At 40.5% G+C, this 15,000-nt stretch overlaps 1 protein-coding gene across 1 annotated transcript in view; it reads right to left on the reverse strand.

Moving 5' to 3' along the window:
* Positions 1-8,216, reverse strand: part of LOC113581438 (protein phosphatase 1 regulatory subunit 1A) — a 23,260-nt gene extending 15,044 nt beyond the window's left edge. Inside the window, exons 1-2 of the mRNA XM_027016586.2 lie at positions 7,844-8,216; positions 3,236-3,296 (exon numbers count right to left, since the gene is read on the reverse strand). Coding sequence (XP_026872387.1) covers positions 3,236-3,296; positions 7,844-7,924 — 142 coding nt within the window. The 5' untranslated portion in view covers positions 7,925-8,216. The remainder of the gene's footprint in view (positions 1-3,235; positions 3,297-7,843) is intronic.
* Between the last annotated feature and the right edge of the window lie 6,784 nt (positions 8,217-15,000).

The following is a 15,000-nucleotide window of genomic DNA, read 5'->3' on the forward strand; positions in this document are numbered from 1 at the left end:
CCGCACAGTTACAACAACACAGAGTACAGCCCGCAGTTACAGCAACACAGAGCACAGTCCGTACAGTTACAGAAACACAGAGCACAGTCTGTACAGTTATAGCAACACAGAGAACAGTCTGCACAGTTACAGCAACATAGAGCACAGCCCGACACAGTTACAACAACACAGAGCACAGCCCGCACAGTTACAGAAACACAGAGCACAGCCTGCACAGTTACAGCAACACAGAGCACAGCCCGCACAGTTACAGCAACACAGAGCACAGCCTGTACAGTTACAGCAACATAGAGCACAGCCCGCACAGTTACAACAACACAGAGTACAGCCCACACAGTTACAGCAACACAGAGCACAGCCCGCACAGTTACAACAACACAGAGCACAGCCTGTACAGTTACAGCAACATAGAGCACAGCCCGCACAGTTACAACAACACAGAGTACAGCCCGCACTTACAGCAACACAGAGCACAGCCCGCACAGTTAAAACAACACAGCGTACAGCCCGCACAGTTACAGCAACACAGAGCACAGCCGCTGGCAACAGCAGCCGGCAACAGAGCACTGATGGACAGTTTTTACACATACTGGGTCCTTGCTTTAGCAGAAATGACTGTTTGGAAAACAAGCCAGATCCCAGCATGCCAGTAACTCCCTCATTCTACCCTATTGATGAGTCATAGAAGGAATAACATGCATGAAATAATCAGTGAACATGCAAAGTCTAATCTGATATCTGTTGCACATCAATCTCAGTCTGCCCCCTGAGCCACTAGAGCCCAGCATGCTGTAACCCCCATTCTCCCCTATTCCACACTATCTTTTCTATCAATTTTCTTCTACCAAATGACCTTATAATCTCATTGTAGCAGCTTTGGAGACATGGTGGAGCATCGTCTGCAGGACAGAGCGTCTGTCAGTAATTCAGTAGCTGATTGAAATTGGGCACATCAGCACCTAATTCTGGATCACCTATTTAAACACTGTTCCTCTTTCAGTAGGCTACCTGATGTAGAGAGAGAGAGAGAGAGAACCCAGGCACTGAGCGAGCTTGGGACTGTGTGTGTTTGGTGACAAGATATGTTTTGAGAAGATATAATTACGATGGTGCTTTTTCCTCTTTGTTTCAGTTCATTGTCTTGTTCTTTTGCAATAAATTAAATTCACTACTGCTCTCTCTCCCCAATCCTGCCTCTGACCCTTCCTTCCATACAGCCAGTATCACAGTGGTACTGAAACACAGGGGATAAAGGGAGGTCTTCCCAGCAAGTGAAGTAATCAAGTCATTAGTCAGCATGCTGCTTGCATAACATCAAGAGCTCATTGACCTGCACCACGAGCACTCTGAAGCTCTCACTACGGATCAGGCTGAGGATCACCAAGTCTCGAGGCAGCGCCACAACAACCACCTACGACTGCTGCCTCTGAACCACCTGCTGACCTCCAAGCAGCTGGACTAACCCGAGAATGCCCCGGGGGATTCTGGTTCTCTGGAGAACAACATTGAAAGGGAAACTGTATGTCAAGACCAGACAGTTCGACCCATGGTGGACGCACTGGTAGGTCAGTGTAACTGACAGACAGAGAGTTGACCGATACGTGCCACTGTGCTACCCCCATTTCTCACTTATTAATGACCATTTGTGTAAAGTGACAAGCAACATTCAAACAGAGGAAGTGAGCTCTCAGGATTTTGTGCCACACAGCCACATGGAAAGCTGTTCCACATGGCTCACAGCCCCCTGGCCAGTCACCTAGCACAAAATAAAACATTAAGCCTCAAGGGCCACTTTTACTGGCCTGGCATCTGAGGAGATGTGCGTAGGTGTTGTGCATCATGCTCAGGGTGCTAATTAGTTCATCTCCTTATGATACCGAGAGCACCTCAAATTACTGGCCAAGTAGCAAGGACCCTTGAGGTCACACGGCAGGTGGGGAAGGTCGAAAATGAGGTCTGAAAAATGGACAGGACAATGCACTCCAGATTTACCAACTTAACCCCCTGAAACCCTGGTGGAAAATAGTCCTGACTGCCCTCTTAGAGAGAAAGGTTGGGTCCAGAGATCCTGACGGTTTGCAAGCACACTTGGGTGGTAATCATCTATCCCTGACTCAAAGAGCCGATGTAACTGTATGCTTTTTTTTTTACGCTGAATTTAAGTATGGGATCTCCTTAACTCCAGCATCCTGCCACATGGATTGGTAATCCAGTGGGTTACTCCTCCACTCAGGATCTTGGAGCCCCAGAATCCTGTGCTGTGCTGTACTTTGGTTGAAGGTATTGCAGGTTCAGCAGGATAAGTGTGCCTTGATTAATCTTTCTGGTTGGAATCTGATACTAATTAATTCATACTCTTCATGCTCATGGCAAAACAAAAAGAATGCTGCAATAATGTGGATTCTGGGATTCATCATGTATTATTAAAAATAAATATTGGGTTTTAAGAACTAATCAAATAATACCAGTGTATGTGATAGGTATGGAGATGGAAATGAATAAAATGTAACTGCATATGCTCAATGATTCTTATATCATGAATGACAATAAATTACATTTCTATCAAATAGATGTAATATTTACAATTTTGTTCCATATGAAAAAGAATAAAGTAAATGTTGTCAAAACTAAAACTTATCATCATACAGATAATTAATCTTAGATATGAATGATATAACACTGCTTTAGGAATTTTCTCAATTACACAGTCAGTTTAAAAAAAATTACACAGTCAGTTTTAAAAAAATACAAATAAAACAGAACAAGACTGCCGTCAGCTCCTTTAATCCCTGTAGGACATCTTACACATCCCACCATACAGAAATGAGAAAGGAAGGAGAAAGAGAAAATAACTGGGCTGTGACTCCTGACTCCTGACTCATAAAGCAGTACTCCTGACTCCTGACTCATAATGTAGTACTCCTGACTCCTGATTCCTGTCTCACAAAGCAGTACTCCTGACTCCTGACTCATAAAGCAGCACTACTAAATCCTGAATTATGAAGCCACACTATTGACTCCTGACTCAAAAAGCAACACTCCTGAGTCCTGACTTATAAAGCAGAACTCCTGACTTTGCTGATATACTCAAAATTCCAGGAGGAATCCAGGCGAATATCCACAGATACTTATCAGTGTATGTAAATATATAGAGAATTACACACTTGATGATCTACCATAAAGGACACATCAAATAATATCTGGTGACTCTAAATGGAAAGAACCTGTGGTTTACCTGGAGAGGACTGGTCACTGGAGGCTACCAGCGTTGCAGGAGTTGGCCGCCTTCTCCTGATCTATACAACAGAGAACAGCAGACATGTGATCAGTGTATGGATTTGATGTCTTGATATTTGACGAATGAGTTTTTCAAAAACACATATTCTGTTTACTATGTGACATTTTGGGAATGCTTAATATAAACACTCGACAAAAAGATTTATAGTCATTTAGTTGTGTTTGTTTATATAGCACATTTAAAAAGAACCAAAGTTGAACAAAGAGCTTTACATCCAGTTAAAAAAGTAAAACAAATGCAAAGCTACTAAAATTTCAAACTCAAAAACAGCACTGCACTCAGACAAAACATAAACAAAATGAGCTGATGTTTTAAGCTGAAATGTAAAAGTAATGACAGGGGGTCTAATTAACAGATTTAAAATGTTTTAGTCTGGGAGCAGCCACAGAGAAGATAGGATCTACTTTCATCTTTAGCAAGAATCATGGCGCAGACAAGAGCAATTGTTTAGAAGATCTAAGAAACCAGACTGTTGTGTGTTATTGAAGATCAGAGGTGTAGGGTTGTGTTAACCCATGAGCTTTAAAAACAAACCTTAAAGCAAACCTTAAAAATAACCTTATAATCAATTCTAAACTGAAGCAAGTATGGAGGAAATATGATCTCTCTTCCACGAATTGCTGAAGAACTGGCTTCAGCATTTTGAAATGTAGAGATGTGACTGTGTAGCCCTCTTATACAGTAAATTACAGTAGTCCAGGTGGGACTGAATTAATGCATGAATAAATGTTTCAAGGTCTTTGGAGGAGAGAAGGGATTTTTAATTAGCTATTAGCTATTTAGCTATTGTTCATAGTTGGAATGATTTTACAAGCGCTGATTTGTTTATAAAATTTCTGTGAATTATGCACTTGGGTTCAATGGTTTGTAGAGAGAAGTCCTAGTGTAGTGCCTGCCTGTGCTGTCTGGTTTCTGTGTGTGTTTTTTTACCTCTGCACTCTCTGTGCTCCATGCTCCTTAACATTATTTCCCTGTGGCTGTTTCAGCCCTTGTTAATCTATATACTTCTAACTTCTAAGTGTTCCCATTAGTGTTTGCAAAGTTTTGGTTTTATTAACACAACATTCTTGTCCCTAGTCCTGCCTGTTCCTTTCACTATTACTTCTGTTCTGTTTTTGTTGAACTTCCTAAAAAAAAAATTTCTGCTCATTGATTGAAATCCACTGTTGAAAATTATGGATGCATGAGAGGTTTCAGTGCCTCTGTGTAGTAGGTCGCTAGATATCGAATAAGCTACGAGTAAAAAAAAAAAACTCGTCTATGTTCTCCAGATTCTTGGTGCTTAGAACTTGCAAATATGGGGGCTATTAACAAATTAACACACATATTTGTGAGATTTTTTTTTTTCAATAGTCACATTTTAACTTATCAACCATTGCCTACATTTAAGTATCTTATTTTTCCAAGTGTAACATTTGAGGACTTCCTCCCCTATGTTAAAATATGTATAAACAAGAGATCCCAGAGACTTCAGGTTTAACATTTATTGTTAGCTGTGGCTAAAACTAACAATTGCAAAGAACAATGTTTTGGCATGCAGGAGATTAGTTTACAGGATGGCAGACCTCTATGAACTGAGGTCTATTTCTCAGCTACATGATAGTGAAGCCTGATCAATAAGAGAAGCACTAGCTTTACTTTAGTAGAACAAGACTATTCAGTTTATATTGTATGAAATTCACAGCATTGACATAACAAGGAAATACGATCAAAACATATTATTTTATTATGTTAAAGATTGAGCACTGATTTAAACTAAACAAGATTAAATATCATTATAACATGTTTTACAAAACAAAAACTGACCGAAAGAAAAAAGAGAGGCAAGATAAGCCAGAGGGATGAGGGAACTCTGGACAGTGGCTAAGGGAACTCTGGAGAGGAGCTGAGGGAACTCTGGAGAGGAGCTGAGGGAACTCTGGAGAGGAGCTGAGGGAACTCTGGAGAGGGGCTGAGGGAACACTGGAGAGGAGCTGAGGGAACTCTGGAGAGGAGCTGAGGGAACTCTGGAGAGGAGCTGAGGGAACACTGGAGAGGAGCTGAGGGAACTCTGGAGAGGAGCTGAGGGAACTCTGGAGAGGAGCTGAGGGAACTCTGGAGAGGAGCTGAGGGAATTCATGAGGGAAATGAACAAATAAAGGCTACAGAAAAGCTCAAGGGGCAGGAGAGAGGGACCAGACAGACAGTGCCTGAGGTCTCTACCAGAAATACCAGCCCTGTCTTTCACCAGAATACTGAACAAAGACTGAACACCAGGAATCTGTTGAGCTGCAGGGAGACCAGTGTGGCGAATAGGCTCTGATTACTCTGGATCAGAGTACTAACTACAGAGTACCAGCTGGACTAAGCAGCAGACTTAGTGAAACGCTGTAAGAATAGCAAAACAAGATAAATGATTGTGGATGTAAGAAAGAATACAAAACATACTGCTGTATGGTTGTAATTCAGGCGTGGAGATGATAAGCACCTTCAACGTCTCATGGTTTTCACACCGGCGAAGACTAACCCTAACCCTAACTAACTCTCACTAGCCGTAAACCTAACCCTAAGCTTCAACATCTCATGGTGTTCACACCGGTGAAGACTAACCCTAACCCTAACCCTAATTAACCCTAACCCTAACCCATCACCAGGCTGGCTATTTCTCACACAACAGTTCACAGAAGAGCACACAATATTATTAAAGATCGTAGACATTCCCAATCAACTGACACACTACTGCCAACTATTAAATGGTACCATAACTATTACATTTGAGATCCAAGACCACCAGGATTCAGGACAGTTTTACTGGCTAGGCTATTAGGGTTACAGTTAGGGTTGCTGCTTAGGCTATTAGGGTTAGGTTTATGGTTACTGCCTAGGCTGTTAGGGTTAGGGTTACTGCCTAGGCTGTTAGGGTTAGGGTTACTGCCTAGGCTGTTAGGGTTAGGGTTAGGGTTAGTGTCTAGGCTGTTAGGGTTAGGGTTAGGGTTAGTGTTAGGGTTAGTGTCTAGGCTGTTAGGGTTAGGGTTAGGGTTAGTGTCTAGGCTGTTAGGGTTAGGGTTAGGGTTAGGGTTACTGCCTAGGCTGTTAGGGTTAGGGTTTAGTGTTAGGGTTAGTCTCTAGGCTGTTAGGGTTAGGGTTAGGGTTAGGGTTAGTGTCTAGGCTGTTAGGGTTAGGGTTAGGGTTAGGGTTACTGCCTAGGCTGTTAGGGTTAGGGTTAGGGTTACCGTCTAGGCTATTAAGCTTGTGAAAGATACTCACTTGCTCCCTCTTTTAACATGTCTAGTTTCTCTCATTAATATCCTCATTTCTCTAGGAAAATCATTGACCCTTCAAGTCTTTTTACACTTTATACATGTCTTAATCAGATGGCAATGCCGTCACATTTCATCCAATTTCATCTTTGTATATAATTTCTAAATCTGTTTATGTTTTTACAAGGAAGTAAGAATGAATTGAGCAAGTAATAATCAACTATGCAACCGCTTTATCTGTACATGTGTCCATATGTATGCTAGAATTGTAAAACATGGTAAACTCAAGGACAAGTTCTTGCTTGCTCCCTTTATATGCTCCGTACCCTTGGATATGTCATTTGCAGTAACACTTTACTAAAGGTATTGAGAAGACTGTATGACACCTACACAAGCCCCTCATGGCAACTGATTTAAAAAGCCATTTATCGATGCATATTCCAACAAGCGCCAGCTGCCAAAAAACTGCTTTTGTCAACTTTTCTCTTTCCTTAAAAATGAAAGAAAGAAACAAAGAATATATTACAAAGGTATTTCTTTTATGCTACAGCTTTCCAAAGCAATCCATTGGATTGTGTATAAATATAGTTGGTGGATTAAACTTTGGAATCATATTCTATAGAAGAAAAGCAATGCAAGCTGAAAAGAGGTCCATAATTATAGACTATTATTATTATTGTTGTTGTTGTTGTTGTTGTTGTTGTTGTTGTTGCTATTGTTGTTGTTACACATAATGGAAGCAGCTAAAAGAAAATGTTGTATTAGTCATTATATAAAGTAAAACTGAACTGCTTTATATAATAATGTCATACTACACAAAAGCATTCATTTTGAATGCAGAATAAAACAGCCGAATTTACTGTGAAATATTCTATACTAGATATTAGATATTTATTGAGAATTAAGAAATTATATTTATATTTTATAGGACAGAAAAGACATAAATCAGAAACGACATACAGCTCACCATCACAAATGCACAGAGCTGGAAAGACGTGTTTAGTTGTGCATAGCCTTAAAATAGAAACATCTCCATTAAAAAAAAAATTGCGCTTTTTGCAGGAGAGGGAGAAAGAGACTGAGAAGGAGAGAGATAGACAGAGAGACACAGCTGCCACGTAGCCTTTACATTTTACATCCAATTCAAACTAATTATTTAATTTTGTATCCATTTGTTCATTTAAGCAATACATAAATGCAAGGAAACGTCATCATCAGCTGCTGTTCTGTCAGCGCTAAAAGATTTTTTTCAGCACTCTCCTTTAGAAATCTCATGATTCATGCAGACACACACAGATGAACTTACCTGCTCAGCTGCTGCCGGGTCCAAATGAGAGTCCAGGAGAGGGACAGTAAACTGAATTTTTCGCGGGCTCCCGGTTTCCATAGTCGCAATAGAAAATGAGGCCGAGAGAGAGAGAGAGAGAGAGAGAGAGAGAGAGAGAGAGAGAGAGAGAGAGAGAGAGAGAGACTAAGGGAGGATTGAAAGACCGAGGACAAACAGAGGAGGATGAAGTGAGAGCAAGCTGATGCAAGAGAAGGATTTGTGTGAAGAAATGTGAGGTATAAATGATTTTCTTTCTCTCGTCTTGGCTTGTGTTTGGAGTACAGACTCGGTCCTTTATGTTCCGGTCATTCTGCCTCTCTCCGCTGCGGTAAAAGAACGCTGTCAGACGCACTGTTGCCACGCCCCCTTTTCTGTCTCGCTTTCTTGTTTGCCGCTTAAGCCCTCCTCCTCCCCTCCCCTCCCCTCCTCCCCTCTCTAATAGACCAATCCACCACACAGCTCGTCCCCTATTGGCTGCTTCAGCTTGTGCTCATCTTTTAACAGATGAGAACCTCTTTAGTCTCACCCTTGACTAGAGTCCATCCTGAACATTGTTTGGTACATCACACACACACACACACACACAGACTCACACAGCAGTGGCCTTTTTCATTTTTTATTTTGGGTTAAAAATATTTTTACATATTTTAAAAGAAAGGCTTTCCTGATGGTCAAGAGAAGATAAATCAATTAACTCTGAAAAAAAGGCCCTGTAGTACATCTCTACACTTACATCACATGTTCTTTTGCTGAAGCCCAATGTGCATTATGAAAGGTTTTGTACTAAAACATTCTAATGGGGCTGAATCTCAATGGTGTGTATGTTGACTCAATGTACTTAACTGTTAGAGTGTTAATTGGGAAATAATTAGTTGGGAAATAAGTAATTGGCAAATAGCAGGGCAGAGCAGTAGGCTGGGGAGTCTAACAGAACTAGTTTGCTAGTGAGGATACAGACTGTGTTTGTGTAAAGTTGCAATGCAGCATTTTTGTGTTTTTACGAGCTCAGCACACACAGCAGTGAACAGTGCCTTTGTGATCCTGTCCTCTAACAGCTTGGGGCAAGTCTACAACTGAATAATAAAAAAAAAGAAGAATGACATTAATAATGCTAATAAAATTTGTTCAGTGGGTCATGGTGTATTTGATCTTAATCCATATATCATTTTTTAAACTCTGACATAAATTTTAATTTTTAACATGTAACTGGTCAGCTTGTTAAAACTGAAGGATGAATAGATGCTGCCAAATAGACAGTGATAAAAAATCTGCTTCAGCTTGGGAGAATCTTTAAATAGGACAGGGACCCCATGAACAAGGCTAAAGCAAGAAAGAATGATTGAATAACAAAAAAAAAAACTATATAGCCAAGTCTATATAAGTATAATGACCAAATCTATATATGAAAATGTGTGACACTATTTGAGAACTGCAATCCACAAGCATTGATTCATTAGTTACTGGCCTTTTTCACAATAATTAATTGTATTTGGAATATGCCTATCTTGATCATATCACTGCACTTGAAAACTGGTGTCAGACTGGTGTCAACTACAGATAAATGTATTAAAAACAAAGAAGCTTGTCATAGAGAGGAAAGTGTACAAGATCAGTGGTGTTATGCTACTAACACTCAACAAACAAGAAGAGAATGTGGAACAACCAAAGCATTTCGCAATTGTCATTTATCTCGGTTTGTTTTAGCATTGAATAATTATCTGTAGCCCCTTTAACTAGAATGATTATAGTAAGGATCATAGCCTGCTGGTCTTCCATTTATTACTATTAAATACTACGTGTTTTGTTTGTTTTGCATTTTATTTATCATTTTATCATACTGTGTTTAAATGAAGGAGTCAAACACAAATCTCCACCATGGTGGATAATAAAGTTAAACCTTATCTGGGCCCTGACATCAGCATACTGGAGCAGTTTCATATCTCAGTTGTATAAATGGAGAAGACCAGCAGAGACACTCATGATAATATCAGTACAGCATGAGTACCTGACTAAGTATCAGTACAATATCAATACCTGGCTCAGTATCAGTACCTGGCTCAGTGTCAGTACAGTATCAGTACCTGGCTCAGTATCAGTACAGTATCAGTTCCTGGCTCAGTATCAGTACCTGGCTCAGTATCAGTACAGTATCAGTACCTGGCCTCAGTATCAGTACAGTATCAGTACCTAGCTCAGTATCAGTACCTGGCTCAGTATCAGTACCAAGCTCAGTATCAGTACCTGGCTCAGTATCAGTACCTGGCTTCCTCTCCCCAGTCCCATCTGCTGGTTTAATGTTACCAGTGCTCAACCTTTGCTCTGTCTCATATCAACCTTATACCCCCTGTTATCTCAACACTGGATTACTGAATCTCTCTCTTTGCAGGACTCCCTGTACATTCCATTAGACCCTTGCAGCTGAAAAAACACATCACCGTTCCCTGTATCCACCGTTTCCACACATTATATTTAAAATCCTAACACTTGCCTACAAAGCCAAAACTGGACCTAGTCCCTCATAACTGTAAGCACTTGTCTGCCCCTGAACCATATCTCACACCCTTCATGCCCCTAGTGCCCCATCTACTTGAACCACTGCTGCCTAAGAGACGAGGAAGTCACACCTTAAGACTTTTTTCTGTACCAGCACCCAAACCCACTACCTGTCTGTACATCAGAGTTTTTTGCTGTCTTCAAACCTACACTAAAGACCCACATTTTTAAGCAGAATTTGAATAATCACTTCAAGACACTTAAATAATCAACAATCCTTTCCTTACTTGTCTACATAAAACAGTTTGTGTTTCCTTGTGTGTATTCTCTCTGACAGAGACCAGTGTACTGGAATAAGGTTTCCTCCCTGGAGAAAACTAAGCACTATTGTAAGTCAATCTAGACAAGAGTGTCTGTTAAATGCTGTAAATGTAAACATGCAAACAACTTTCTCCTTTCCGCATATCACAGAGGCTAAACATCTTCATTTCAACTATTTTTAGATGACAATGTCCAAACAGAACTGACAGTAGATTTCAATTGTAATCTGTTCATGTGTGCAGGTCGGGTCATGAGCCAATTATATCTGCCAATCTGTAATTTTGCACCAGTTGTTCAAGTTCTCTGTCCACTGCAGTAAACTGCCAGGTGTGCTGATGTGTCTCTGCTGATGCCAGCTCTTCCATCGAGAGTGTGCTGATGTACTGTATTTCTGCATGGTACTCCAGGTGCTCTATCAAGAGTGTGCTGATGTACTGTCCCTCTGCATGGTACACCAGGTGCTCAGCAATGGACAGGTGAGTCCTTCAGAGATCAATAGCTGCTCACATCCCTCTGTGGGGGATTTATTTAGCTCTTACTGCCTCAGGAGAGCAGTCAGCATAGTGAAAGACCCATCCCACCCTGGAAAGCATCTGGAAAGACCTGCTGGCCTCTGACAGATGCTTTAGGTCCATCATATAATAGATACACAGACATAAGAACAACTTCTACCCCAGAGCCATATGAGAACTGATCAATCCCAAACACTGACTATGACAGCTGAGACCTGTACAACAGTACATATAAGTATATTTATAGAAACACTGTGCAAATGATACAGTCTAATGGTATCTTGCATGCACACATTCCTAAAATGCACTAATTGTTCATAGGGCCACAGTATTTTAGCCAATTTGCAATATCTGATTCACTATATACAGTTTTCAATGTGCAATATCTAATCTGCTATTTGCAATGAATATTTTTCATTCATTTATACGTGTATTTATTTATGTATGTATTTTATCTTATTTGTTATTAACCTCCAGAAATTCTCCCATGTCAACTCCCTGCTGCAATCCCTTTCTTGACCTGCATAAGAGTGGTGGGATGAACTTCCCCTGGAAGACAATTTTGTCTACAAATTCCATATTATTACCCTTACATTCATTTGTAAATATTTCTAAAATACCATTTTGCCAATATACATTATTTCCACAGTTACATTGTAAGTACTACAAACTCCTGATTGTTGTGTGTAAATATGATCTGATGTGCCATGATTTGGTATAAATCTAATCTGAATAAACATAATTCAGGGAATGCTTCATAGGGAAGTTTATAAATCTTGAATTAATAATACTAAACATTCCTCTGCTTACAGTTCACACAGTTGACTCTGGAATTATTGTGTGTGTGCATGCACATTTGATAATTTCGTTTAAGGTGCTATCAGGCGTGGGGTTTTTTTGGTTTTTTTTGAGTTTCAAGTATTGCTCCCACTAGAAGTACTCCTGGCCACTAGGCGTCAGTGTTTTCCATGCGAATATGTGAAGACTGAATCATGGTATTGCAGAAAAGCACTTACTGGTAATTTGTTTAGCCAGAAAGCTTTCCTTTCTTTAAAAACATTGCTGTACTTACAGCTCTAGATGACAGAGTTTTTCTTCTGTTTTTCTTCATCTTCTTATTTTACTCATATAAGTTAACTTGTGAGGTGCCTTTAGAGGCCAGGAGCACATTCACAGTGAAGGATCTCCAAGGCTTTTCACTGTGGTTAATGGTGTTGTAGATTAATGCCAATGTTATATCACTTTGTCATTTTTGTAAAGTTGTGTTCTTGCTTAATAAGGTTATGCTGCCTAATTTTGTTTGCTTTTTAAATGCTGTTGTGATTTGACAGAACTGAAACAAAGCCTCATGCGAGAATAGTTTCCTATTCATGAGGTCATATGGTCATGAGATTTTCCTGCTTTCAGAGATTAATAAATGAAAACACTACAACAATACTAGCAGTTGATTTAACTCTGTTGTTGCTGCGAAATAAGGGCCATACTGTCACAGATACAAGGATGGTATGGTTTGATATGAATTTAACTGTACATGACTAAAACAGTAGGAACTCAAAGGGAAAATAGACAAAGGAAGAATGAAGAAGAGACAGGTCTGGACCACTCCTAAATTTTTTCAGAGCTATATGAGAAAATTCTAACTAAACAAGAAAGCACTGGTGAATGTGGCAAGTTAAATCATTCGTTTGATCAAGGAGAAGTTATTGCTCATGTGAGCGATTGATACAAGTGGCACTTGCACAAGACCCAGTGTATTGGCTTCCCCTCTGGGCATCATCCCATGACGCCCATGCCCATGCCATATGGTTTTGATCTTGGTTTCAGTTCGTTGTCTGCTTCATCTCATGCTCTGTACACCCCACCCCTAATGTTCCTCATTACATCATGTGTTTCTCCCCCTCATGTGCCTGTTATTGTTGCAAAGTCTACCATTAACTGAAGTGTTTTGACTTGAGCTGTTTTCACTTGAGCTGTTTTGACTTGAGCTGTTTTCACTTGAGCTGTTTTCACTTGAGCTGTTTTCACTTGCTCTGCTTGATCTGTCAGTGATCTTTGTTTTGTTTCTCTTGTCTTTTCTGAATATAGCCTGTTCTTCTAATCTTCTGCATAACCCCTTCTAAGTCTGTTTGCTCTTTTAATTAGTCTGACCTGATTATTGTGACCTGATTTTTAGCTTGCATTTTGGGTTTGTCTTCCTGTGCCTGCATCCTGTCCTTCCGATGTGCAACATATAGTTTTGGCATCTCACTCTGGAGTGGGATAACACTGGTATTTAGCCTGTGTTATAATGATGAGAGAAGTTAGACTCTTACTTTATTTCCAAATTTAGTTTTCATAGAACATACACAAAACATAAAAGATCCTGTGAGCACAACAGATCTGGTAAAACATCGGCAAAGCCTCGTGTCGCGCTAAATGACATATGATAGTAATATTAGTAGCTTATGATCTCTCAGGAATGTAGACACACATGGGTATATTTAACTATGTTTTCTCCTTCAGTCTACAGACTGTTTAGGGTTCAGACTACTGGAGCTCCCATTCAAAAAATGAGAACGAGAGATAAGGTGGAGGTTGTGTAAGAGGTAGGTTCCCAGACCTTACACCTATAACTAATGTCTTATAGCACAATTTAAATCATAAATTCAGGATGGACAGAGAGTAAGGGATAACACATCCACAGTGGTCAGTGACTCATACACTCTGATGACCAAACTTCAATGAACTCACACCACAAACTCTCACTCTGATAACTGAACTTCAATGAACTGACACCACATACTCTCAAGTGGTCTTGGTCATTACCACTATGTGGTATGTGTCTGCTGACATTGGCAGCACACTTCCCAATATCAGAGATACAGCAACACCAGTACCCCTTAATCCCGTGATTGGCTGTTGTCCCTCATCATCCTCGGTGAGTGAGAGAGAACCTTGGAAAATAAAGGGCTGAAAAGCAGGTTCTACACATTCAAACATATCCGAGGGTAGATCACTCATCACATTTATTTTCTTAGCTGTTCTTGCTGCTTTGTGCTGTACGGTCAGACAAGACGCAATGACGTGCCCTTTTTTGTGACGGTAAAAACACTCGTGGTGGTTTCAGGGTTTTGCGGGGACTAGGACTGAGCAGATTCATTGTCACATAGGTATGTGGAGTAAACTCAGTTTTGTGAGTTAGAACAAATGCGCCCACCCAAGTTGCAGCAGAAGTCACAGTGCTTGCTTTCTGCTTATTCAGATAAACAACAACCACTTCTGGGAGACGATTTTTAAACTTTGTGAGTAAAATCAGCTATTTTAGCTGGTCAAACATTCTACTCAAACTACACAAATTCTCCAGTAATTCTGTATGTATCTGGCTGGGGGATTTTTTCAAACACTGAAAATTCTGTCTATAGGCTTCTGGCACCAACTTAGAGTATTGCAGCTTTCACAACATCATAGTTAAAGCTTTGTTCTAAAGTTAATGAGTTAATGAAGGCCCTCCGGATCCATGCTCTGCCTCCAGATCGTTGCATCCTTATCTGCCTTTACGACCTCGAGCTGTAGGGCCCGCACACCCTCAGTAGCTCCATTTCACGCTCCTGCCTCTGAGTTTCCAGCGTCACGTCCTTCAGTTTCAAAACCAGCATCGGATCACCACCAGGTAATTGGAGGACCCGAGACTCTTTGCGTGAGCCGACCACAGAGACGCCTCTGGCTTCCACCATGGACACGTCCTGTTTCAGGTTGAACGCAACACCAACAGGACCACCTTGTTCTGCCAAAATTCCCTCTTCTACTAAGCAGGCCTCTACGACTTCCTTA

The sequence above is a fragment of the Electrophorus electricus genome, chromosome 20 (assembly GCF_013358815.1).
Source record: "Electrophorus electricus isolate fEleEle1 chromosome 20, fEleEle1.pri, whole genome shotgun sequence".
Lineage (NCBI taxonomy): Eukaryota > Metazoa > Chordata > Actinopteri > Gymnotiformes > Gymnotidae > Electrophorus > Electrophorus electricus.